Genomic DNA, 25,352 nt, shown 5'->3' on the forward strand with positions numbered 1-25,352 from the left:
GTACCTGGTGAGTGTGTGAGTGTGTGAGTGACTAAGTGACTAACTAAGTGACTAAGTGACTGTGTATCTGTGCAGGTGACCAGGCCATTGTGTACCTGGTGAGTGTGTGAGTGTGTGAGTGACTAAGTGACTAACTAAGTGACTAAGTGACTGTGTATCTGTGCAGGTGACCAGGCCATTGTGTACCTGGTGAGTGTGTGAGTGTGTGAGTGACTAAGTGACTAACTAAGTGACTAAGTGACTGTGTATCTGTGTAGGTGACCAGGCCATTGTGTACCTGGTGAGTGTGTGAGTGTGTGAGTGACTAAGTGACTAACTAAGTGACTAAGTGACTGTGTATCTGTGCAGGTGACCAGGCCATTGTGTACCTGGTGAGTGTGTGAGTGTGTGAGTGACTAAGTGACTAACTAAGTGACTAAGTGACTGTGTTTGTGTGTGTAGGTGACCAGGCCATTGTGTACCTGGTGAGTGTGTGAGTGTGTGAGTGACTAAGTGACTAACTAAGTGAGTGACTGTGTATCTGTGCAGGTGACCAGGCCATTGTGTACCTGGTGAGTGTGTGAGTGTGTGAGTGACTAAGTGACTAACTAAGTGACTAAGTGACTGTGTATCTGTGCAGGTGACCAGGCCATTGTGTACCTGGTGAGTGTGTGAGTGTGTGAGTGACTAAGTGACTAACTAAGTGACTAAGTGACTGTGTATCTGTGAAGGTGACCAGGCCATTGTGTACCTGGTGAGTGTGTGAGTGTGTGAGTGACTAAGTGACTGTGTATCTGTGCAGGTGACCAGGCCATTGTGTACCTGGTGAGTGTGTGAGTGTGTGAGTGACTAAGTGACTAACTAAGTGACTAAGTGACTGTGTATCTGTGCAGGTGACCAGGCCATTGTGTACCTGGTGAGTGTGTGAGTGTGTGAGTGACTAAGTGACTAACTAAGTGACTAAGTGACTGTGTATCTGTGAAGGTGACCAGGCCATTGTGTACCTGGTGAGTGTGTGAGTGTGTGAGTGACTAAGTGACTGTGTATCTGTGCAGGTGACCAGGCCATTGTGTACCTGGTGAGTGTGTGAGTGTGTGAGTGACTAAGTGACTAACTAAGTGACTAAGTGACTGTGTATCTGTGCAGGTGACCAGGCCATTGTGTACCTGGTGAGTGTGTGAGTGTGTGAGTGACTAAGTGACTAACTAAGTGACTAAGTGACTGTGTATCTGTGCAGGTGACCAGGCCATTGTGTACCTGGTGAGTGTGTGAGTGTGTAAGTGACTAAGTAAGTGACTGTGTATCTGTGCAGGTGACCAGGCCATTGTGTACCTGGTGAGTGTGTGAGTGTGTGAGTGACTAAGTGACTAACTAACTGACTAAGTGACTGTGTATCTGTGCAGGTGACCAGGCCATTGTGTACCTGGTGAGTGTGTGAGTGTGTGAGTGACTAAGTGACTAACTAAGTGACTAAGTGACTGTGTATCTGTGCAGGTGACCAGGCCATTGTGTACCTGGTGACTGTGTGAGTGTGTGAGTGACTAAGTGACTAACTAAGTGACTAAGTGACTGTGTATCTGTGTAGGTGACCAGGCCATTGTGTACCTGGTGAGTGTGTGAGTGTGTGAGTGACTAAGTGACTAACTAAGTGACTAAGTGACTGTGTATCTGTGTAGGTGACCAGGCCATTGTGTACCTGGTGAGTGTGTGAGTGACTAAGTGACTAACTAAGTGACTAAGTGACTGTGTATCTGTGCAGGTGACCAGGCCATTGTGTACCTGGTGAGTGTGTGAGTGACTAAGTGACTAAGTGACTAAGTGACTGTGTATCTGTGCAGGTGACCAGGCCATTGTGTACCTGGTGAGTGTGTGAGTGTGTGAGTGACTAAGTGACTAACTAAGTGACTAAGTGACTGTGTGTGTGTGCAGGTGACCAGGCCATTGTGTACCTGGTGAGTGTGTGAGTGTGTGAGTGACTAAGTGACTAACTAAGTGACTAAGTGACTGTGTATCTGTGCAGGTGACCAGGCCATTGTGTACCTGGTGAGTGTGTGAGTGTGTGAGTGACTAAGTGACTAACTAAGTGACTAAGTGACTGTGTATCTGTGCAGGTGACCAGGCCATTGTGTACCTGGTGAGTGTGTGAGTGTGTGAGTGACTAAGTGACTAACTAAGTGACTAAGTGACTGTGTATCTGTGTAGGTGACCAGGCCATTGTGTACCTGGTGACTGAGTGAGTGAGTGTGTGACTGTGTGAGTGAGTGAGTGACTGTGTGAGTGAGTGTGTGAGTGACTGTGTGAGTGTATGTGTAGGTGACCAGGCCATTGTGTACCTGGTGAGTGTGTGAGTGTGTGAGTGACTAAGTGACTAACTAAGTGACTAAGTGACTGTGTATCTGTGTAGGTGACCAGGCCATTGTGTACCTGGTGAGTGTGTGAGTGTGTGAGTGACTAAGTGACTAACTAAGTGACTAAGTGACTGTGTATCTGTGCAGGTGACCAGGCCATTGTGTACCTGGTGACTGTGTGAGTGACTGTGTGAGTGACTGTGTGAGTGACTGACTGACTAAGTGACTGTGTATCTGTGTAGGTGACCAGGCCATTGTGTACCTGGTGACTGAGTGAGTGAGTGTGTGACTGTGTGAGTGACTAAGTGACTAACTAAGTGACTAAGTAAGTGACTGTGTATCTGTGCAGGTGACCAGGCCATTGTGTACCTGGTGACTGTGTGAGTGACTAAGTGACTGACTAAGTGACTGTGTGACTGTGTTTGTGTGTGCAGGTGACCAGGCCATTGTGTACCTGGTGAGTGTGTGAGTGTGTGAGTGACTAAGTGACTAACTAAGTGACTAAGTGACTGTGTATCTGTGTAGGTGACCAGGCCATTGTGTACCTGGTGAGTGTGTGAGTGTGTGAGTGACTAAGTGACTAACTAAGTGACTAAGTGACTGTGTATGTGTGCAGGTGACCAGGCCATTGTGTACCTGGTGAGTGTGTGAGTGTGTAAGTGACTAAGTAAGTGACTAAGTGACTGTGTATCTGTGTAGGTGACCAGGCCATTGTGTACCTGGTGAGTGTGTGAGTGTGTGAGTGACTAAGTGACTAACTAAGTGACTAAGTGACTGTGTATGTGTGCAGGTGACCAGGCCATTGTGTACCTGGTGAGTGTGTGAGTGTGTAAGTGACTAAGTAAGTGACTAAGTGACTGTGTATCTGTGCAGGTGACCAGGCCATTGTGTACCTGGTGAGTGTGTGAGTGTGTGAGTGACTAAGTGACTAACTAAGTGACTAAGTGACTGTGTATCTGTGTAGGTGACCAGGCCATTGTGTACCTGGTGAGTGTGTGAGTGTGTGAGTGACTAAGTGACTAACTAAGTGACTAAGTGACTGTGTATGTGTGCAGGTGACCAGGCCATTGTGTACCTGGTGAGTGTGTGAGTGTGTAAGTGACTAAGTAAGTGACTAAGTGACTGTGTATCTGTGTAGGTGACCAGGCCATTGTGTACCTGGTGAGTGTGTGAGTGTGTGAGTGACTAAGTGACTAACTAAGTGACTAAGTGACTGTGTATCTGTGCAGGTGACCAGGCCATTGTGTACCTGGTGAGTGTGTGAGTGTGTGAGTGACTAAGTGACTAACTAAGTGACTAAGTGACTGTGTATCTGTGCAGGTGACCAGGCCATTGTGTACCTGGTGAGTGTGTGAGTGTGTAAGTGACTAAGTAAGTGACTGTGTATCTGTGCAGGTGACCAGGCCATTGTGTACCTGGTGAGTGTGTGAGTGTGTAAGTGACTAAGTAAGTGACTGTGTATCTGTGCAGGTGACCAGGCCATTGTGTACCTGGTGAGTGTGTGAGTGTGTAAGTGACTAAGTAAGTGACTGTGTATCTGTGCAGGTGACCAGGCCATTGTGTACCTGGTGAGTGTGTGAGTGTGTGAGTGTGTAAGTGACTAAGTAAGTGACTGTGTATCTGTGTAGGTGACCAGGCCATTGTGTACCTGGTGAGTGTGTGAGTGTGTAAGTGACTAAGTGACTAAGTGACTGTGTATCTGTGCAGGTGACCAGGCCATTGTGTACCTGGTGAGTGTGTGAGTGTGTAAGTGACTAAGTGACTAAGTGACTGTGTATCTGTGTAGGTGACCAGGCCATTGTGTACCTGGTGAGTGTGTGAGTGTGTGAGTGACTAAGTGACTAACTAAGTGACTAACTAAGTGACTAACTAAGTGAGTGACTGTGTATCTGTGTAGGTGACCAGGCCATTGTGTACCTGGTGAGTGTGTGAGTGTGTGAGTGACTAAGTGACTAACTAAGTGACTAAGTGACTGTGTATCTGTGCAGGTGACCAGGCCATTGTGTACCTGGTGAGTGTGTGAGTGACTAAGTGACTAACTAAGTGACTAAGTGACTGTGTATCTGTGCAGGTGACCAGGCCATTGTGTACCTGGTGAGTGTGTGAGTGTGTAAGTGACTAAGTGACTGTGTATCTGTGCAGGTGACCAGGCCATTGTGTACCTGGTGAGTGTGTGAGTGTGTGAGTGACTAAGTGACTAACTAAGTGACTAAGTGACTGTGTATCTGTGTAGGTGACCAGGCCATTGTGTACCTGGTGAGTGTGTGAGTGTGTGAGTGACTAAGTGACTAACTAAGTGAGTGACTGTGTATCTGTGCAGGTGACCAGGCCATTGTGTACCTGGTGAGTGTGTGAGTGTGTGAGTGACTAAGTGACTAACTAAGTGACTAAGTGACTGTGTATGTGTGTAGGTGACCAGGCCATTGTGTACCTGGTGAGTGTGTGAGTGACTAAGTGACTAACTAAGTGAGTGACTGTGTATCTGTGTAGGTGACCAGGCCATTGTGTACCTGGTGAGTGTGTGAGTGACTAAGTGACTAACTAAGTGACTAAGTAAGTGACTGTGTATCTGTGCAGGTGACCAGGCCATTGTGTACCTGGTGAGTGTGTGAGTGACTAAGTGACTAACTAAGTGAGTGACTGTGTATCTGTGTAGGTGACCAGGCCATTGTGTACCTGGTGAGTGTGTGAGTGACTAAGTGACTAACTAAGTAAGTGACTGTGTATCTGTGCAGGTGACCAGGCCATTGTGTACCTGGTGAGTGTGTGAGTGTGTGAGTGACTAAGTGACTAACTAAGTGACTAAGTGACTGTGTATCTGTGCAGGTGACCAGGCCATTGTGTACCTGGTGAGTGTGTGAGTGTGTGAGTGACTAAGTGACTAACTAAGTGAGTGACTGTGTATCTGTGCAGGTGACCAGGCCATTGTGTACCTGGTGAGTGTGTGAGTGTGTGAGTGACTAAGTGACTAACTAAGTGACTAAGTGACTGTGTATGTGTGCAGGTGACCAGGCCATTGTGTACCTGGTGAGTGTGTGAGTGTGTGAGTGACTAAGTGACTAACTAAGTGACTAAGTGACTGTGTATCTGTGTAGGTGACCAGGCCATTGTGTACCTGGTGAGTGTGTGAGTGTGTGAGTGACTAAGTGACTAACTAAGTGACTAAGTGACTGTGTATCTGTGCAGGTGACCAGGCCATTGTGTACCTGGTGAGTGTGTGAGTGTGTGAGTGACTAAGTGACTAACTAAGTGACTAAGTGACTGTGTATCTGTGCAGGTGACCAGGCCATTGTGTACCTGGTGAGTGTGTGAGTGTGTGAGTGACTAAGTGACTGACTAAGTGACTAAGTGACTGTGTATGTGTGCAGGTGACCAGGCCATTGTGTACCTGGTGAGTGTGTGAGTGTGTGAGTGACTAAGTGACTAACTAAGTGAGTGACTGTGTATCTGTGTAGGTGACCAGGCCATTGTGTACCTGGTGACTGTGTGAGTGACTGTGTGAGTGACTGTGTGAGTGACTGACTGACTAAGTGACTGTGTATCTGTGTAGGTGACCAGGCCATTGTGTACCTGGTGACTGAGTGAGTGAGTGTGTGACTGTGTGAGTGAGTGAGTGACTGTGTGAGTGAGTGTGTGAGTGACTGTGTGAGTGTGTGAGTGACTAAGTGACTGTGTATCTGTGCAGGTGACCAGGCCATTGTGTACCTGGTGAGTGTGTGAGTGTGTGAGTGACTAAGTGACTAACTAAGTGACTAAGTGACTGTGTATGTGTGCAGGTGACCAGGCCATTGTGTACCTGGTGAGTGTGTGAGTGTGTGAGTGACTAAGTGACTAACTAAGTGACTAAGTGACTGTGTATCTGTGTAGGTGACCAGGCCATTGTGTACCTGGTGAGTGTGTGAGTGTGTGAGTGACTAAGTGACTGACTAAGTGACTAAGTGACTGTGTATCTGTGTAGGTGACCAGGCCATTGTGTACCTGGTGAGTGTGTGAGTGTGTGAGTGACTAAGTGACTAACTAAGTGACTAAGTGACTGTGTATGTGTGTAGGTGACCAGGCCATTGTGTACCTGGTGAGTGTGTGAGTGTGTGAGTGACTAAGTGACTAACTAAGTGACTAAGTGACTGTGTATGTGTGTAGGTGACCAGGCCATTGTGTACCTGGCCGCGGCCGTGTCGGACTTCTTTGTGCCCCCCGCTGAGCTGCCGGAGCACAAAATTCCCTCTGCCAGGGGGCCCCTGCAGGTAACGGGGGTGGGGTGGGGGCAGATCTCATCCCCCTCTGTGTGTCTCACTCCCCACCTCGTGTCTCACTCCTGTGTCTCATCCCTCTGTGTCTCACTCCTGTTGTGTCTCACTCCTGTGTCTCATCCCTCTGTGTCTCACTCCTCTCGTGTCTCACTCCTGTGTCTCACTCCCCCCGTGTCTCACTCCCCACCTCGTGTCTCACCCCTGTGTCTCACTCCCCGTGTCTCACTCCTGTGTCTCATCCCTCTGTGTCTCACTCCTCTCGTGTCTCACTCCTGTGTCTCACTCCTGTTGTGTCTCACTCCTGTTGTGTCTCACTCCCCCCGTGTCTCACTCCTGTTGTGTCTCACTCCCCGTGTCTCACTCCTGTGTCTCATCCCTCTGTGTCTCACTCCTCTCGTGTCTCACTCCTGTGTCTCATCCCTCTGTGTCTCACTCCTCTCGTGTCTCACTCCCCCCGTGTCTCATCCCTCTGTGTCTCACTCCTCCTTGTGTCTCACCCCCCACCTCGTGTCTCACCCCCTCCCGTGTCTCACTCCCCACTCCCCCCGTGTCTCACTCCCCGTGTCTCACCCCCCGTGTCTCTCTCCCCCCCGTGTCTCTCTCACCCCCCTAGCTGTCCCTGTCCCTGGTGCCCAAGCTGCTGTCTCCGCTGGTACGTGCGTGTCTCACTCCCCGTGTCTCACCCCCCGTGTCTCTCTCCCCCTGTGTCTCACCCCCCGTGTCTCTCTCCCCGTGTCTCTCTCCCCCCGTGTCTCTCCCCCCGTGTGTCTCTCTCCATGTCTCTCTCCCCCCCGTGTCTCTCTCTCCCCCCTAGCTGTCCCTGTCCCTGGTGCCCAAGCTGCTGTCTCCGCTGGTACGTGCGTGTCTCTCTCCCCGTGTCTCACCCCCCGTGTCTCTCCCCCCGTGTCTCACCCCCCGTGTCTCTCTCCCCGTGTCTCTCTCCCCCCGTGTCTCTCCCCCCGTGTCTCTCTCTCCATGTCTCTCTCCCCCCCGTGTCTCTCTCTCCCCCCTAGCTGTCCCTGTCCCTGGTGCCCAAGCTGCTGTCTCCGCTGGTACGTGCGTGTCTCTCTCCCCGTGTCTCACTCCCCGTGTCTCTCTCCCCCCGTGTCTCTCCCCCCGTGTCTCTCTCTCCATGTCTCTCTCCCCCCCGTGTCTCTCTCTCCCCCCTAGCTGTCCCTGTCCCTGGTGCCCAAGCTGCTGTCTCCGCTGGTACGCGCGTGTCTCACTCCCCGTGTCTCTCTCCCTGTGTCTCTCTCCCCCCGTGTCTCTCCCCCCGTGTCTCTCTCCCCGTGTCTCTCTCCCTGTGTCTCTCTCCCCCCGTGTCTCTCCCCCCGTGTCTCTCTCCCCGTGTCTCCCCCCCGTGTCTCTCTCCCCGTGTCTCACTCCCCGTGTCTCTCCCCGTGTCTCCCCCCCGTGTCTCTCCCCCCGTGTCTCACTCCCCCCCGTGTCTCACCCCCCCCGTGTCTCACTCCCCGTGTCTCTCTCCCCCTGTGTCTCTCTCCCCGTGTCTCTCTCCTCCCCGTGTCTCTCTCTCTCCCCCCTAGCTGTCCCTGTCCCTGGTGCCCAAGCTGCTGTCTCCGCTGGTACGTGCGTGTCTCTCTCCCCGTGTCTCACTCCCCGTGTCTCTCTCCCCCCCGTGTCTCTCTCTCACCCCCCTAGCTGTCCCTGTCCCTGGTGCCCAAGCTGCTGTCTCCGCTGGTACGTGCGTGTCTCTCTCCCCGTGTCTCACTCCCCGTGTCTCACTCCCCCCCGTGTCTCTCTCCCCCCCGTGTCTCTCTCCCCCCCGTGTCTCTCTCACCCCCCTAGCTGTCCCTGTCCCTGGTGCCCAAGCTGCTGTCTCCGCTGGTACGCGCGTGTCTCTCTCCCCGTGTCTCACTCCCCGTGTCTCACTCCCCGTGTCTCACTCCCCCCCGTGTCTCTCTCCCCCCCGTGTCTCTCTCCCCCCCGTGTCTCTCTCACCCCCCCTAGCTGTCCCTGTCCCTGGTGCCCAAGCTGCTGTCTCCGCTGGTACGTGCGTGTCTCACTCCCCGTGTCTCTCTCCCCGTGTCTCTCTCCCCGTGTCTCTCTCCCCGTGTCTCTCTCCTCCCCGTGTCTCTCTCTCTCCCCCCTAGCTGTCCCTGTCCCTGGTGCCCAAGCTGCTGTCTCCGCTGGTACGTGCGTGTCTCACTCCCCGTGTCTCACTCCCCGTGTCTCTCTCCCCGTGTCTCACTCCCCGTGTCTCTCTCCCCGTGTCTCACCCCCCGTGTCTCTCTCCCCCCCGTGTCTCTCTCCCCCCCGTGTCTCTCTCCCCGTGTCTCTCTCTCTCCCCCCTAGCTGTCCCTGTCCCTGGTGCCCAAGCTGCTGTCTCCGCTGGTACGTGCGTGTCTCACTCCCCGTGTCTCACTCCCCGTGTCTCACTCCCCGTGTCTCTCTCCCCGTGTCTCTCTCCCCCCCGTGTCTCTCACCCCCCTAGCTGTCCCTGTCCCTGGTGCCCAAGCTGCTGTCTCCGCTGGTACGTGCGTGTCTCACTCCCCGTGTCTCTCCCCCCGTGTCTCTCTCCCCCTGTGTCTCTCTCCCCGTGTCTCTCTCCCCCCCGTGTCTCTCACCCCCCTAGCTGTCCCTGTCCCTGGTGCCCAAGCTGCTGTCTCCGCTGGTACGTGCGTGTCTCACTCCCCGTGTCTCTCCCCCGTGTCTCTCTCCCCCTGTGTCTCTCTCCCCGTGTCTCACTCCCCGTGTCTCTCTCTCACCCCCCTAGCTGTCCCTGTCCCTGGTGCCCAAGCTGCTGTCTCCGCTGGTACGTGCGTGTCTCACTCCCCGTGTCTCTCCCCCGTGTCTCTCTCCCCCTGTGTCTCTCTCCCCGTGTCTCACTCCCCGTGTCTCTCTCTCACCCCCCTAGCTGTCCCTGTCCCTGGTGCCCAAGCTGCTGTCTCCGCTGGTACGTGCGTGTCTCACTCCCCGTGTCTCTCCCCCGTGTCTCTCTCCCCCTGTGTCTCTCTCCCCGTGTCTCACTCCCCGTGTCTCTCTCTCACCCCCCTAGCTGTCCCTGTCCCTGGTGCCCAAGCTGCTGTCTCCGCTGGTACGTGCGTGTCTCACTCCCCGTGTCTCTCCCCCGTGTCTCTCTCCCCCTGTGTCTCTCTCCCCGTGTCTCACTCCCCGTGTCTCTCTCTCACCCCCCTAGCTGTCCCTGTCCCTGGTGCCCAAGCTGCTGTCTCCGCTGGTACGTGCGTGTCTCACTCCCCGTGTCTCTCCCCCGTGTCTCTCTCCCCCTGTGTCTCTCTCCCCGTGTCTCACTCCCCGTGTCTCTCTCTCACCCCCCTAGCTGTCCCTGTCCCTGGTGCCCAAGCTGCTGTCTCCGCTGGTACGTGCGTGTCTCACTCCCCGTGTCTCTCCCCCGTGTCTCTCTCCCCCTGTGTCTCTCTCCCCGTGTCTCACTCCCCGTGTCTCTCTCTCACCCCCCTAGCTGTCCCTGTCCCTGGTGCCCAAACTGCTGTCTCCGCTGGTACGTGCGTGTCTCACTCCCCGTGTCTCTCCCCCGTGTCTCTCTCCCCCTGTGTCTCTCTCCCCGTGTCTCACTCCCCGTGTCTCTCTCTCACCCCCCTAGCTGTCCCTGTCCCTGGTGCCCAAGCTGCTGTCTCCGCTGGTACGTGCGTGTCTCACTCCCCGTGTCTCTCCCCCGTGTCTCTCTCCCCCTGTGTCTCTCTCCCCGTGTCTCACTCCCCGTGTCTCTCTCTCACCCCCCTAGCTGTCCCTGTCCCTGGTGCCCAAGCTGCTGTCTCCGCTGGTACGTGCATGTCTCACTCCCCGTGTCTCTCCCCCGTGTCTCTCTCCCCCTGTGTCTCTCTCCCCGTGTCTCACTCCCCGTGTCTCTCTCTCACCCTCCTAGCTGTCCCTGTCCCTGGTGCCCAAGCTGCTGTCTCCGCTGGTACGTGCGTGTCTCACTCCCCGTGTCTCTCCCCCGTGTCTCACTCCCCCCGTGTCTCACTCCCCGTGTCTCTCTCCCCATGTCTCTCTCCCCCCCGTGTCTCACCCCCCTAGCTGTCCCTGTCCCTGGTGCCCAAGCTGCTGTCTCCGCTGGTACGTGCGTGTCTCACTCCCCGTGTCTCTCTCCCCCGTGTCTCTCTCCCCCCCGTGTCTCTCTCTCCCCCCTAGCTGTCCCTGTCCCTGGTGCCCAAGCTGCTGTCTCCGCTGGTACGTGCGTGTCTCTCTCCCCGTGTCTCACTCCCCGTGTCTCTCTCCCCGTGTCTCACTCCCCGTGTCTCACTCCCCGTGTCTCTCTCTCTCCCCCCTAGCTGTCCCTGTCCCTGGTGCCCAAGCTGCTGTCTCCGCTGGTACGTGCGTGTCTCACTCCCCGTGTCTCTCTCCCCGTGTCTCTCTCACTCCCCGTGTCTCTCTCACTCCCCTAGCTGTCCCTGTCCCTGGTGCCCAAGCTGCTGTCTCCGCTGGTACGTGCGTGTCTCTCTCCCCGTGTCTCACTCCCCGTGTCTCTCTCCCCGTGTCTCACTCCCCGTGTCTCACTCCCCGTGTCTCTCTCTCTCCCCCCTAGCTGTCCCTGTCCCTGGTGCCCAAGCTGCTGTCTCCGCTGGTACGTGCGTGTCTCACTCCCCGTGTCTCTCTCCCCGTGTCTCTCTCACTCCCCGTGTCTCTCTCACTCCCCTAGCTGTCCCTGTCCCTGGTGCCCAAGCTGCTGTCTCCGCTGGTACGCTCTTGGGCCCCTCGTGCCTTCGTGGTGTCGTTCAAGCTGGAGACGGACGGTAGCCGCCTGGATTCGTCCTGCCCGGCGGCCCTGCGCCGCTACGGCCACCGCCTCGTGGTCGGGAACTTGCTCAGCTCGCGGGCCGCCCGCGTGCGTCTCTACAGGCCCAGGGCATCATCATCATCAGCATCATCAGCATCATCAGCATCATCATCATCATCAGCATCATCATCGTCAGCATCATCATCAGCGTCGTCGGCGGCGGCAGAAGCGTCGTCGTCATCGGCGGCGGCGGCGGCAGCGTCAGCATCATCAGCATCATCATCGTCAGCAGCAGCATCATCAGCATCATCATCGTCAGCAGCAGCATCATCAGCATCATCATCGTCAGCAGCATCATCATCATCAGCATCATCATCGTCAGCGCCGTCAGCCGCAGCCGCAGCCGCTCCGGGCGTGACGCCGGTGGTGCACTCCGGGCCCGAGGAGTGGGTGGAGTGGGGGGAGATTGGTGGGGAGGCGACGGTGGGGGGCGGGTTCCGGTGGGAGGCGCTGGACCTGCGCGTGACGGACGAGGAAGCGCTCGCTGGCATGGAGCTAGAGCACCAGCTGGTGGAGCACGTCTTGCTCGCACACACGGCGAGCACGGTCGGGCGAGGGTAGCTAAGGGGGGCGGAGGTGAGTCTGTGTGGTGAGTCTGTGGGTGGTGAGTCTGTGGGTGTCTGTGGGGTGAGTCTGTGTGGTGAGTCTGTGGGTCTCTGTGTGGTGAGTCTGTGGGTGTCTGTGTGTTGGGTCTGTGTGGTGAGTCTGTGTGGTGAGTCTGTGGGGTGAGTCTGTGGGTGGTGAGTCTGTGTGTGTCTCTGTGTGGTGAGTCTGTGGGTGGTGAGTCTGTGGGTGTCTGTGGGGTGAGTCTGTGTGGTGGTGAGTCTGTGGGTGTCTGTGGGGTGAGTCTGTGGGCATGGAGCTAGAGCACCAGCTGGTGGAGCACGTCTTGCTCGCACACACGGCGAGCACGGTCGGGCACGGGTAGCTCGGGGGGGCGGAGGGGAGTCTGTGTGGTGAGTCTGTGTGGTGAGTCTGTGTGGTGAGTCTGTGGGTGGTGAGTCTGTGGGTGTCTGTGGGGTGAGTCTGTGTGGTGAGTCTGTGTGGTGAGTCTGTGGGTGTCTCTGTGTGTTGGGTCTGTGTGGTGAGTCTGTGTGTGTCTCTGTGTGGTGAGTCTGTGGGTCTCTGTGTGGTGAGTCTATGAGTCTCTATGTGAGTCTGTGGGTCTCTGTGTGGTGAGTTTGTGGGTCTCTGTGTGGTGAGTCTGTGGGTCTCTGTGTGATGAGTCTGTGGGTCTCTGTGTGGTGAGTCTGTGGGTCTCTGTGTGGTGAGTCTGTGGGTCTCTGTGTGGCGAGTCTGTGGGTCTCTGTGTGATGAGTCTGTGGGTCTCTGTGTGATGAGTCTGTGGGTCTCTGTGTGGTGAGTCTGTGGGTCTCTGTGTGGTGAGTCTGTGGGTCTGTGTGTTGTGAGTCTGTGGGTCTCTGTGTGGTGAGTCTGTGGGTCTCTGTGTGGTAAGTCTGTGGGTCTCTATGTGAGTCTGTGGGTCTCTGTGTGGTGAGTCTGTGTGTCTCTGTGTGGTGAGTCTGTGGGTCTCTGTGTGGTGAGTCTGTGGGTCTCTGTGTGGTGAGTCTGTGGGTCTCTGTGTGGTGAGTCTGTGGGTGTCTGTGGTGAGTCTGTGGGTCTCTGTGTGGTGAGTCTGTGGGTCTCTGTGTGGTGAGTCTGTGGGTCTCTGTGTGGTGACTCTGTGGGTCTCTGTTTGGTGACTCTGTGGGTCTCTGTTTGGTGAGTCTGTGGGTGTCTGTGTGGTGAGTGTCTGTGGGTGTCTGTGTGTGGTGATTCTGTGGGTCTCTGTGTGGTGAGTCTGTGGGTCTCTATGTGGTGAGTCTATGGGTCTCTGTGTGGTGAGTCTGTGGGTCTCTGTGTGGTGACTCTGTGGGTCTCTGTTTGGTGAGTCTGTGGGTCTCTGTGTGGTGAGTCTGTGGGTCTCTGTGTGGTGAGTCTGTGGGTCTCTGCATGGTGAGTCTGTGGGTCTCTGTGTGGTAAGTCTGTGGGTCTCTGTGTGGTGAGTCTGTGGGTCTCTGTGTGGTGAGTCTGTGGGTCTCTGTGTGATGAGTCTGAGGGTCTCTGTGTGGTTATTGTTAAGGGCCCTACCTGCTGGATCTAGGCCCTGCTGCTGCTGCTGTGTGCTATGGGTGCTGACTACGATCCTGATGATCTTGACTGATCGTGATGATTGTGATGATCGTGATGGCAATAAACGCGATGATCGAATTGATTCAAGAAGTGAAACTCCCCGCGCCTTGTGTCTCTGTGTGTGTGTGAGTCTTGTGTCTGTGTGTGTGAGTCTTGTGTCTGTGTGTGTGAGTCTTGTGTCTGTGTGTGTGAGTCTTGTGTCTGTGTGTGTGTCTTGTGTCTGTGTGTGAGTCTTGTGTCTGTGTGTGTGAGTCTTGTGTCTGTGTGTGAGTCTTGTGTCTGTGTGTGAGTCTTGTGTCTGTGTGTGTGTGAGTCTTGTGTCTGTGTGTGAGTGAGTCTTGTGTCTGTGTGTGTGAGTCTTGTGTCTGTGTGTGTGAGTCTTATGTCTGTGTGTGTGAGTCTTGTGTCTGTGTGTGAGTCTTGTGTTTGTGTGTGTGAGTCTTGTGTGTGTGAGTCTTGTGTCTGTGTGTGTGTGAGTCTTGTGTCTGTGTGTGTGAGTCTTGTGTCTGTGTGTGAGTCTTGTGTCTGTGTGTGTGAGTCTTGTGTCTGTGTGTGTGAGTCTTGTGTCTGTGTGTGTGAGTCTTGTGTCTGTGTGTGAGTCTTGTGTCTGTGTGTGAGTCTTGTGTCTGTGTGTGTGAGTCTTGTGTCTGTGTGTGAGTGAGTCTTGTGTCTGTGTGTGTGAGTCTTGTGTCTGTGTGTGAGTCTTGTGTCTGTGTGTGTGAGTCTTGTGTCTGTGTGTGAGTCTTGTGTTTGTGTGTGTGAGTCTTGTGTGTGTGAGTCTTGTGTCTGTGTGTGTGTGAGTCTTGTGTCTGTGTGTGTGAGTCTTGTGTCTGTGTGTGTGAGTCTTGTGTCTGTGTGTGTGAGTCTTGTGTCTGTGTGTGTGAGTCTTGTGTCTGTGTGTGTGTGAGTCTTGTGTTTGTGTGTGTGTCTTGTGTCTGTGTGTGTGTGTGAGTCTTGTGTCTGTGTGTGTGTGTGAGTCTTGTGTCTGTGTGTGAGTCTTGTGTCTGTGTGTGTGAGTCTTGTGTCTGTGTGTGAGTCTGGTGTCTGTGTGTGAGTCTTGTGTCTGTGTGTGTGTGTCTTGTGTCTGTGTGTGTGAGTCTTGTGTCTGTGTGTGAGTCTTGTGTCTGTGTGTGTGAGTCTTGTGTCTGTGTGTGAGTCTTGTGTCTGTGTGTGTGTGTCTTGTGTCTGTGTGTGTGAGTCTTGTGTCTGTGTGTGTGAGTCTTGTGTCTGTGTGTGAGTCTTGTGTCTGTGTGTGTGAGAGTCTTGTGTCTGTGTGTGAGTCTTGTGTCTGTGTGTGAGTCTTGTGTCTGTGTGTATGTGTCTTGTGTCTGTGTGTGTGAGTCTTGTATCTGTGTGTGTGAGTCTTGTGTCTGTGTGTGAGTCTTGTGTCTGTGTGTGTGTGAGTCTTGTGTCTGTGTGTGAGTCTTGTGTCTGTGTGTGTGTGAGTCTTGTGTCTGTGTGTGAGTCTTGTGTCTGTGTGTGTGTGTGTGAGTCTTGTGTCTGTGTGTGTGTGAGTCTTGTGTCTGTGTGTGAGTCTTGTGTCTGTGTGTGAGTCTTGTGTCTGTGTGTGAGTCTTGTGTCTGTGTGTGTGTGAGTCTTGTGTCTGTGTGTGAGTCTTGTGTCTGTGTGTGAGTCTTGTGTCTGTGTGTGTCTTGTGTCTGTGTGTGTGAGTCTTGTGTCTGTGTGTGAGTCTTGTGTCTGTGTGTGTGTGTCTTGTGTCTGTGTGTGTGAGTCTTGTGTCTGTGTGTGAGTCTTGTGTCTGTGTGTGTGTGAGTCTTGTGTCTGTGTGTGAGTCTTGTGTCTGTGTGTGAGTCTTGTGTCTGTGTGTGTGTGTCTTGTGTCTGTGTGTGTGAGTCTTGTGTCTGTGTGTGTGTCTTGTGTCTGTGTGTGTGAGTCTTGTGTCTGTGTGTGTGAGTCTTGTGTCTGTGTGTGAGTCTTGTGTCTGTGAGTGTGTGTGAGTCTTGTGTCTGTGTGTGAGTCTTGTGTCTGTGTGTGAGTCTTGTGTCTGTGTGTGTGTCTTGTGTCTGTGTGTGTGAGTCTTGTGTCTGTGTGTGAGTCTTGTGTCTGTGTGTGTGTGTCTTGTGTCTGTGTGTGTGAGTCTTGTGTCTGTGTGTGTGAGTCTTGTGTCTGTGTGTGTGAGTCTTGTGTCTGTGTGTGTGTGTCTTGTGTCTGTGTGTGTGAGTCTTGTGTCTGTGTGTGTGTGAGTCTTGTGTCTGTGTGTGTGAGTCTTGTGTCTGTGTGTGAGTCTTGTATCTGTGTGTGTGAGTCTTGTGTCTGTGCGTGTGAGTCTTGTATCTGTGTGTGTGAGTCTTGTGTCTGTGTGTGTGAGTCTTGTGTCTGTGTGTGTGTGTCTTGTGTGTGTGTGTGTGAGTCTTGTATCTGTGTGTGTGAGTCTTGTGTCTGTGTGTGTGAGTCTTGTGTCTGTGTGTGTGTCTTGTGTCTGTGTGTGTGAGTCTTGTATCTGTGTGTGTGAGTCTTGTGTCTGTGTGTGAGTCTTGTATCTGTGTGTGTGAGTCTTGTGTCTGTGTGTGTGAGTCTTGTGTCTGTGTGTGTGTGTCTTGTGTCTGTGTGTGTGTGAGTCTTGTGTCTGTGTGTGTGAGTCTTGTGTCTGTGTGTGTGAGTCTTGTGTCTGTGTGTGTGAGTCTTGTGTCTGTGTGTGAGTGAGTCTTGTGTCTGTGTGTGTGTGAGTCTTGTGTCTGTGTGTGTGAGTCTTGTGTCTGTGTGTGTGTGTGAGTCTTGTGTGTGTGAGTCTTGTGTCTGTGTGAGTCTTGTGTCTGTGTGTGTGAGTCTTGTGTCTGTGTGTGTGTGTCTTGTGTCTGTGTGTGTGAGTCTTGTGTCTGTGTGTTTGTGAGTCTTGTGTCTGTGTGTGTGTCTTGTGTCTGTGTGTGAGTCTTGTCTCTGTGTGTGTGAGTCTTGTGTCTGTGTGTGTGTGAGTCTTGTGTCTGTGTGTGAGTCTTGTGTCTGTGTGTGTGTGAGTCTTGTGTCTGTGTGTGTGAGTCTTGTGTCTGTGTGTGTGTGTGTGAGTCTTGTGTCTGTGTGTGTGTGAGTCTTGTGTCTGTGTGTGAGTCTTGTGTCTGTGTGTGAGTCTTGTGTCTGTGTGTGAGTCTTGTGTCTGTGTGTGTGTGAGTCTTGTGTCTGTGTGTGAGTCTTGTGTCTGTGTGTGAGTCTTGTGTCTGTGTGTGTCTTGTGTCTGTGTGTGTGAGTCTTGTGTCTGTGTGTGAGTCTTGTGTCTGTGTGTGTGTGTCTTGTGTCTGTGTGTGTGAGTCTTGTGTCTGTGTGTGAGTCTTGTGTCTGTGTGTGTGTGAGTCTTGTGTCTGTGTGTGAGTCTTGTGTCTGTGTGTGAGTCTTGTGTCTGTGTGTGTGTGTCTTGTGTCTGTGTGTGTGAGTCTTGTGTCTGTGTGTGTGTCTTGTGTCTGTGTGTGTGAGTCTTGTGTCTGTGTGTGTGAGTCTTGTGTCTGTGTGTGAGTCTTGTGTCTGTGAGTGTGTGTGAGTCTTGTGTCTGTGTGTGAGTCTTGTGTCTGTGTGTGAGTCTTGTGTCTGTGTGTGTGTCTTGTGTCTGTGTGTGTGAGTCTTGTGTCTGTGTGTGAGTCTTGTGTCTGTGTGTGTGTGTCTTGTGTCTGTGTGTGTGAGTCTTGTGTCTGTGTGTGTGAGTCTTGTGTCTGTGTGTGTGAGTCTTGTGTCTGTGTGTGTGTGTCTTGTGTCTGTGTGTGTGAGTCTTGTGTCTGTGTGTGTGTGAGTCTTGTGTCTGTGTGTGTGAGTCTTGTGTCTGTGTGTGAGTCTTGTATCTGTGTGTGTGAGTCTTGTGTCTGTGCGTGTGAGTCTTGTATCTGTGTGTGTGAGTCTTGTGTCTGTGTGTGTGAGTCTTGTGTCTGTGTGTGTGTGTCTTGTGTGTGTGTGTGTGAGTCTTGTATCTGTGTGTGTGAGTCTTGTGTCTGTGTGTGTGAGTCTTGTGTCTGTGTGTGTGTCTTGTGTCTGTGTGTGTGAGTCTTGTATCTGTGTGTGTGAGTCTTGTGTCTGTGTGTGAGTCTTGTATCTGTGTGTGTGAGTCTTGTGTCTGTGTGTGTGAGTCTTGTGTCTGTGTGTGTGTGTCTTGTGTCTGTGTGTGTGTGAGTCTTGTGTCTGTGTGTGTGAGTCTTGTGTCTGTGTGTGTGAGTCTTGTGTCTGTGTGTGTGAGTCTTGTGTCTGTGTGTGAGTGAGTCTTGTGTCTGTGTGTGTGTGAGTCTTGTGTCTGTGTGTGTGAGTCTTGTGTCTGTGTGTGTGTGTGAGTCTTGTGTGTGTGAGTCTTGTGTCTGTGTGAGTCTTGTGTCTGTGTGTGTGAGTCTTGTGTCTGTGTGTGTGTGTCTTGTGTCTGTGTGTGTGAGTCTTGTGTCTGTGTGTTTGTGAGTCTTGTGTCTGTGTGTGTGTCTTGTGTCTGTGTGTGAGTCTTGTCTCTGTGTGTGTGAGTCTTGTGTCTGTGTGTGTGAGTCTTGTGTCTGTGTGTGTGAGTCTTGTGTCTGTGTGTGAGTCTTGTGTCTGTGTGTGTGAGTCTTGTGTCTGTGTGTGTGAGTCTTGTGTCTGTGTGTGTGAGTCTTGTGTCTGTGTGTGAGTGAGTCTTGTGTCTGTGTGTGTGTGAGTCTTGTGTCTGTGTGTGTGAGTCTTGTGTCTGTGTGTGTGAGTCTTGTGTCTGTGTGTGTCTTGTGTCTGTGTGTGTGAGTCTTGTGTCTGTGTGTGTGAGTCTTGTGTCTGTGTGTTTGTGAGTCTTGTGTCTGTGTGTGTGAGTCTTGTGTCTGTGTGTGTGAGTCTTGTGTCTGTGTGTGTGAGTCTTGTGTCTGTGTGTGAGTGAGTCTTGTGTCTGTGTGTGTGAGTCTTGTGTCTGTGTGTGTGAGTCTTGTGTCTGTGTGTGAGTGAGTCTTGTGTCTGTGTGTGTGAGTCTTGTGTCTGTGTGTGTGAGTCTTGTGTCTGTGTGTGTGAGTCTTGTGTCTGTGTGTGAGTGAGTCTTGTGTCTGTGTGTGTGAGTCTTGTGTCTGTGTGTGTGAGTGGGTGGGTGGGTGAGTGAGTGGGTGAGTGGGTGAGTGAGTGGGTGGGTGAGTGGGTGAGTGAGTGGGTGAGTGGGTGAGTGAGTGGGTGGGTGAGTGGGTGAGTGAGTGGGTGGGTGAGTGGGTGAGTGGGTGAGTGAGTGGGTGAGTGAGTGGGTGAGTGGGTGAGTGAGTGGGTGAATGAGTGGGTGAGTGAGTGGGTGAGTGGGTGAGTGGGTGAGTGAGTGAGTGAGTGGGTGAGTGAGTGAGTGAGTGCGTGAGTGGGTGAGTGGGTGAGTGAGTGGGTGAGTGGGTGAGTGAGTGGGTGAGTGAGTGAGTGAGTGGGTGAGTGGGTGAGTGAGTGAGTGGGTGGGTGAGTGAGTGGGTGAGTGAGTGAGTGGGTGAGTGAGTGAGTGAGTGGGTGGGTGAGTGAGTGGGTGAGTGAGTGAGTGAGTGGGTGAGTGAGTGAGTGAGTGGGTGGGTGAGTGAGTGGGTGAGTGAGTGAGTGAGTGGGTGAGTGAGTGGGTGAGTGGGTGAGTGGGTGAGTGAGTGAGTGAGTGGGTGAGTGAGTGAGTGGGTGAGTGAGTGAGTGAGTGCGTGGGTGGGTGAGTGGGTGAGTGGGTGAGTGAGTGGGTGAGTGGGTGAGTGAGTGGGTGAGTGAGTGAGTGAGTGGGTGAGTGGGTGAGTGAGTGAGTGGGTGAGTGGGTGAGTGAGTGAGTGAGTGGGTGGGTGAGTGAGTGGGTGAGTGAGTGAGTGAGTGGGTGAGTGAGTGAGTGAGTGGGTGGGTGAGTGAGTGAGTGGGTGAGTGAGTGAGTGAGTGGGTGAGTGAGTGGGTGAGTGAGTGGGTGAGTGGGTGAGTGAGTGGGTGAGTGAGTGGGTGAGTGAGTGGGTGAGTGAGTGAGTGAGTGAGTGGGTGAGTGAGTGAGTGAGTGCGTGGGTGGGTGGATGAGTGGGTGAGTGGGTGGATGGGTGAGTGAGTGGGTGGGTGAGTGAGTGAGTGGGTGGGTGGGTGAGTGGGTGGGTGGGTGAGTGGGTGGGTGAGTGAGTGGGGTGAGTGGGTGAGTGAGGGAGTGAGTGGGTGAGTGGGTGAGTGAGTGGGTGAGTGAGTGAGTGGGTGGGTGGGTGGGTGAGTGGGTGGGTGGGTGGGTGAGTGGGTGGGTGGGTGAGTAGGTGGGTGAGTGAGTGAGTGGGTGAGTGAGTGGGTGGTTGGGTGAGTGGGTGGGTGAGTGGGTGGGTGAGTGGGTGGGTGGGTGGGTGACTGGGTGGGTGAGTGGGTGAGTGAGTGAGTGGGTGAGTGAGTGGGTGGGTGGGTGAGTGGGTGAGTGAGTGAGTGAGTGGGTGAGTGAGTGGGTGGTTGGGTGAGTGGGTGGGTGAGTGGGTGGGTGAGTGAGTGGGGTGAGTGGGTGGGTGGGTGGGTGAGTGAGTGGCTGAGTGAGTGAGTGGGTGAGTGGTTGGGTGAGTGAGTGGGTGGATGAGTGAGTGGGTGGGTGGATGAGTGGGCGGCTGAACGCTTTCAAGCTCTCGATTCCGGTTCAAGCGATTCGCGCACTGCCTCTATTGCTATAGTGCTGCAACTCCTTCGACTTTGACAAATGTGTAATGGTTAGCGAGCGGACGTGTTGTCAAAACATTAAAACAATTACAATTGCTTTGCTGCACAAGCAAAATGTGCATCTAATACAACATCTTGATTCGAGGCTTTCGTGAACGCACGAATCGATACCCTGGTAGGTAGGAACATCAAATAAATCACGACGTTTCGGGCGCGACACCTAGCGGTCCGTCATCAGGTTGGGACAGCTCTGTCCCTGCTGCTCAGGCTGAATGTTTTTTTGTTTTTGTTTTTAGAGGTTTGAAATGGGTGTAGCCCCAAGGGTCGTCAAAAGAAGTGGCCCGAGGCCTCGTGATGTTAACGTGAGAGATTAGCACGTTAACGTGAGAATTTAGCACGTTAATGTGAGAATTTAGCATGATGTTAACGTGAGGATTTAGCACGTTAACGTGAGAATTTAGCATGATGTTAACGTGAGGATTTAGCACGATGTTAACGTGAGAATTTAGCACGTTAATGTGAGAATTTATCATGATGTTAATGTGAGAATTTAGCACGTTAATGTGAGAATTTAGCATGATGTTAACGTGAGGATTTAGCACGTTAATGTGAGAATTTAGCATGATGTTAACGTGAGGATTTAGCACGTTAATGTGAGAATTTAGCATGATGTTAACGTGAGGATTTAGCACGTTAATGTGAGAATTTAGCATGATGTTAACATGAGGATTTAGCACGTTAATGTGAGAATTTAGCATGATGTTAACGTGAGAGATTAGCACATTAACGTGAGAATTTAGCACGTTAATGTGAGAATTTAGCATGATGTTAACGTGAGGATTTAGCACGTTAACGTGAGAATTTAGCATGATGTTAACGTGAGGATTTAGCACGATGTTAACGTGAAAATTTAGCACGTTAATGTGAGAATTTATCATGATGTTAATGTGAGAATTTAGCACGTTAATGTGAGAATTTAGCATGATGTTAACGTGAGGATTTAGCACGTTAATGTGAGAATTTAGCATGATGTTAACGTGAGGATTTAGCACGTTAATGTGAGAATTTAGCATGATGTTAACGTGAGGATTTAGCACGTTAATGTGAGAATTTAGCATGATGTTAACGTGAGAGATTAGCACATTAACGTGAGAATTTAGCACGTTAATGTGAGAATTTAGCATGATGTTAACGTGAGGATTTAGCACGTTAATGTGAGAATTTAGCACGTTAATGTGAGAATTTATCATGATGTTGATGTGAGGATTTAGCACATTAACGTGAGAATTTAGCACGTTAATGTGAGAATTTAGCATGATGTTAACGTGAGGATTTAGCACGTTAATGTGAGAATTTAGCACGTTAATGTGAGAATTTATCATGATGTTGATGTGAGGATTTAGCACGTTAATGTGAGAATTTAGCACGTTAATGTGAGAACTTAGCATGATGTTAACGTGAGGATTTAGCACGTTAATGTGAGAATTTAGCACGTTAATGTGAGAATTTAGCATGATGTTAACGTGAGGATTTAGCACGTTAATGTGAGAATTTAGCACGTTAATGTGAGAATTTAGCGTGATTGTAACGTGAGGAATTTATCACGATGTTAACGTGATAATTTAGCACGTTAATGTGAGAATTTATCATGATGTTAATGTGAGAATTTGGCACGTTAATGTGAGAATTTAGCATGATGTTAATGTGAGAATTTAGCATGATGTTAACGTGAGGAATTTATCACGATTTTAACGTGAGAATGTAGCATGATGTTAACGTGAGGAATTAGCACGTTAATGTGAGAACTTAGCATGATGTTGATGTCATAATTTAGCATGATGTTAATGTGAGAGATTAGCACGTTAATGTGAGAATTTAGCATGATGTTAATGTGATAATTTAGCATGATGTTAATGTGAGAGATTAGCACGTTAATGTGAGGAATTAGCATGATGTTAATGTGAGAATTTAGCACGTTAACGTGAGGATAAAGCACGTTAATGTGAGAATTTAGCACGTTAATGTGAGGAATTTATCACGATGTGAATGTGAGAATTTAGCACGTTAACGTGAGAATTTAGCACGATGTTAATGTGAGAATTTAGCACGTTAACGTGAGGATAAAGCACGTTAATGTGAGAATTTAGCACGTTAATGTGAGGAATTTATCACGATGTTAATGTGAGAAATTAGCATGTTAACGTGAGAATTTAGCACGATGTTAATGTGAGAATTTAGCACGTTAACGTGAGGGATTAGCACGTTAATGTTAGAAATTAGCATGATGTTGATGTGAAAACCTAGCAGGATGTTAATGTGAGAGATTAGCACATTAGCGTGAGAATTTAGCATGATGTTAACGTGAGAATGTAGCACGTTAATGTGAGAATGTAGCACGTTAATGTGAGAAATTAGCATGATGTTAATGTGAGAAATTAGCACGTTAATGTGAGGAATTAGCATGATTGTAACGTGAGGGATTAGCATGATGATAATGTGAGAAATTAACATGATGTTAATGTGCTAATTTAGCATGATATTAATGTGAGAAATTGGCCCGATGTTACCGTGAGAAATTAGCACGTTAATGTGATAATTTAGCATGATGTTAATGTAGCACGTTAATGTGAGAAATTAGCATGATGTTAATGTGAGAAATTAGCACGTTAATGTGAGGAATTAGCATGATTGTAACGTGAGGGATTAGCATGATGATAATGTGAGAAATTAACATGATGTTAATGTGCTAATTTAGCATGATGTTAATGTGAGAAATTGGCCCGATGTTACCGTGAGAAATTAGCACGTTAATGTGATAATTTAGCATGATGTTAATGTAGCACGTTAATGTGAGAAATTAGCATGATGTTAATGTGAGAAATTAGCACGTTAATGTGAGGAATTAGCATGATTGTAACGTGAGGGATTAGCATGATGATAATGTGAGAAATTAACATGATGTTAATGTGCTAATTTAGCATGATGTTAATGTGAGAAATTGGCCCGATGTTACCGTGAGAAATTAGCACGTTAATGTGATAATTTAGCATGATGTTAATGTGAGGGATTAGCATGTTGTTAATGTGAGAAATTAGCATGATCTTCACGTGAGAAATTAGCATGTTGTTAATGTGAGAAATTAGCGTGATGTTAACGCGAGAAATTAGCGTGATGAGTGGGAGGGGTGGGGAGTGGAAGGGTGAGCTCAATAACGCATTTATTTTTAATTGCACGGCACGTGGGCTGTGACGTCACACCTGTCACGTGACCCGTGGAAGCTCAACGCGTTGCAGTTGGAGCGGTCCAGCGCCACAGCCGCGCTACGAACCCGGCGAACCCGAAGTTCGATTCCCGCTCACGGCCACCGCCGCCGGTGACGGTTAATTTAACCGGGTCCTGGGCCGTCCCCTAGGTCGACTCAGCCTCAAACGAGTAACTGTTTGTGTTGTGGTGTGTGAACATCGCCGCTTAACTCGTGGTTTCGTGGTAATTAATTGAAGGTGGAGGGGTTACCAGCCCCTCGCACCCGTCCAGAGCCCCCGTTTAGCCCCTGTGGTGGACACAGACGCCATGAGGGGAGGAGCCAATCGGAATTGGCCCTCCCCCCACAGCATTGTCCACGACAGAGTTGCCCGTCCGGCACCGCGAGAAGGTAGTGGGTTGTTTTTGCCGCTGATCCGGAGTCTGAGACCAGGAAAGGCAGCGGAGGGTGGAGTTTGTGCACAGACTGCCCTATATGACATCATAACAACAGTCTGGACCACTGGACGGGTTCCGCAGGATTGGAAGGATGCCCTGGTGGTCCCACTCTTTAAGAAGGGGGACCGCACAGACTGTAACAACTACAGGGGCATCTCACTCCTCAGTGTGCTGGGAAAGGTCCTGGCAAGGATTATTCAACATCGCCTTGCCAGGCACGCTGAGGAGAGGCTTGCGGAGCCCCAATGCGGTTTCAGGAAAGGGCGGTCCTGCACAGATGCCATATTTTCTGTCCGTCTGCTACAGCAGAGGTGTAGGGAATTCCAGCAAGACCTACATCTCTGCTTTATTGACCTGGTCAAGGCCTATGATACCATCAATAGGCCTGGGCTCTGGGTTGTTCTTCGTGCTTTTAGAGTACCTGGCCCTCTGCTCACGATCATTAAGGACCTTCATGATGGTGAACGGGCCAGAGTAAAACTACGTGGCCGGGAGTCCGAGCCTTTCCTTGTACACCTTGGGGTGCGACAGGGATGTCCTCTGGCTCCCACATTATTTAACATCTATTTTGACCACGTAGTTCGTGAAGCCTTCAATAGCTGTACCGGGGGAATCTCCATTTGGTACAGATATAATGGGAGGCTGATCGATGCCCGGGTGCGGTCAAGGGATGGCTCCCTATTGCTCAACCACGTTATGTATGCTGATGATTTGGTAATAGCTGCTCACTCAGAGGAGGAGTTGGAGACGCTGCTGCTGAGACTGGAGCGTGCCACTAAGAGATGCGGCCTTACCATCAGCCCCACCAAAACTAAGCACCTGCCTGGGTATTTTGTACCATCGGACACTCCACCCCCACAACTCCCAATCGGTGATGGGGAAGTTGTGGAGAGAGTGGAGAGTTTCCCATACCTGGGAAGTGTGCTTATGACCGGCTCCAGTTTAACAGCAGAGGTCTCACTCCGAATCAGTCGAGCGGCAATATCTTTTCATCGGTTGCGTAACGCTGTGTGGAAGCTACCTGGTCTGTCGCTCCGCACTAAGCTTCGGGTCTTCTCGGCCACGGTCATTCCCTCCATTCTCTACGCTTGCGAAACGTGGACCCCCCTAATGGAACATCTTCGCCGGTTAGAAACATTTAGGCTAGCCTGCCTACGATCCATCCTGGGTTTAACCAGGTTGGATTGTGTGAGGAGCTCACAAATTCTTGAAAGATCTGGGCAAGGTCCCATCGGTGAGCTCCTCCGGCGGGGAAGGCTGCGATGGCTGGGTCATGTAGCCCGCATGCCCTGCCACCGCATGCCGAAACAGCTTTTGTTCGGCCGGATCGAGGGGGCTAAGCGGGCGCGGCACGGGCTAGAGAAGAGATGGAGTGATGGGGTACAGGAGGACGTGGAGCTGAGTGGACTTGCCGATGACCGGTACCAGCGGTGTCAAGATCGGCCTCTGTGGAGGAGGCTCGTGAAGGACGCTACTGGGCAGTTGGAGGCAGTCGCCCTCCAACAACAATGGAGGGCGGAGGAGCGACGCTCAGAACAACGAGCGGAGCGCCGGGTGGCTAAAGCACAGCAAGTTTGTACAGTAGGGATTATAGCTGATGGTGCATCAGCGACTCGTCTCAGT

At 51.6% G+C, this 25,352-nt stretch overlaps 1 protein-coding gene across 2 annotated transcripts in view; it reads left to right on the plus strand.

The window, feature by feature from the left end:
• The window catches only part of LOC142907164 (uncharacterized), a 198,912-nt gene that overhangs the window by 18,526 nt on the left and 155,034 nt on the right, over positions 1–25,352 (plus strand). The window contains exons 3-4 of one of the 2 annotated variants that reach the window (XM_076056412.1): positions 6,468–6,571; positions 11,214–11,927. In XM_076056412.1, the coding sequence (XP_075912527.1) occupies positions 6,468–6,571; positions 11,214–11,912 (803 nt within the window). In that variant the 3' untranslated portion in view covers positions 11,913–11,927. Of the gene's footprint in view, positions 1–6,467; positions 6,572–11,213; positions 13,581–25,352 lie in introns of those variants that run through there. The other variant, XM_076056411.1, reaches the window with a different exon arrangement.

Source organism: Petromyzon marinus, chromosome 75 (assembly GCF_048934315.1).
Source record: "Petromyzon marinus isolate PM22_M1 ecotype Great Lakes invasive population chromosome 75, UKy_Petmar_22M1.pri1.0, whole genome shotgun sequence".
NCBI lineage: Eukaryota > Metazoa > Chordata > Hyperoartia > Petromyzontiformes > Petromyzontidae > Petromyzon > Petromyzon marinus.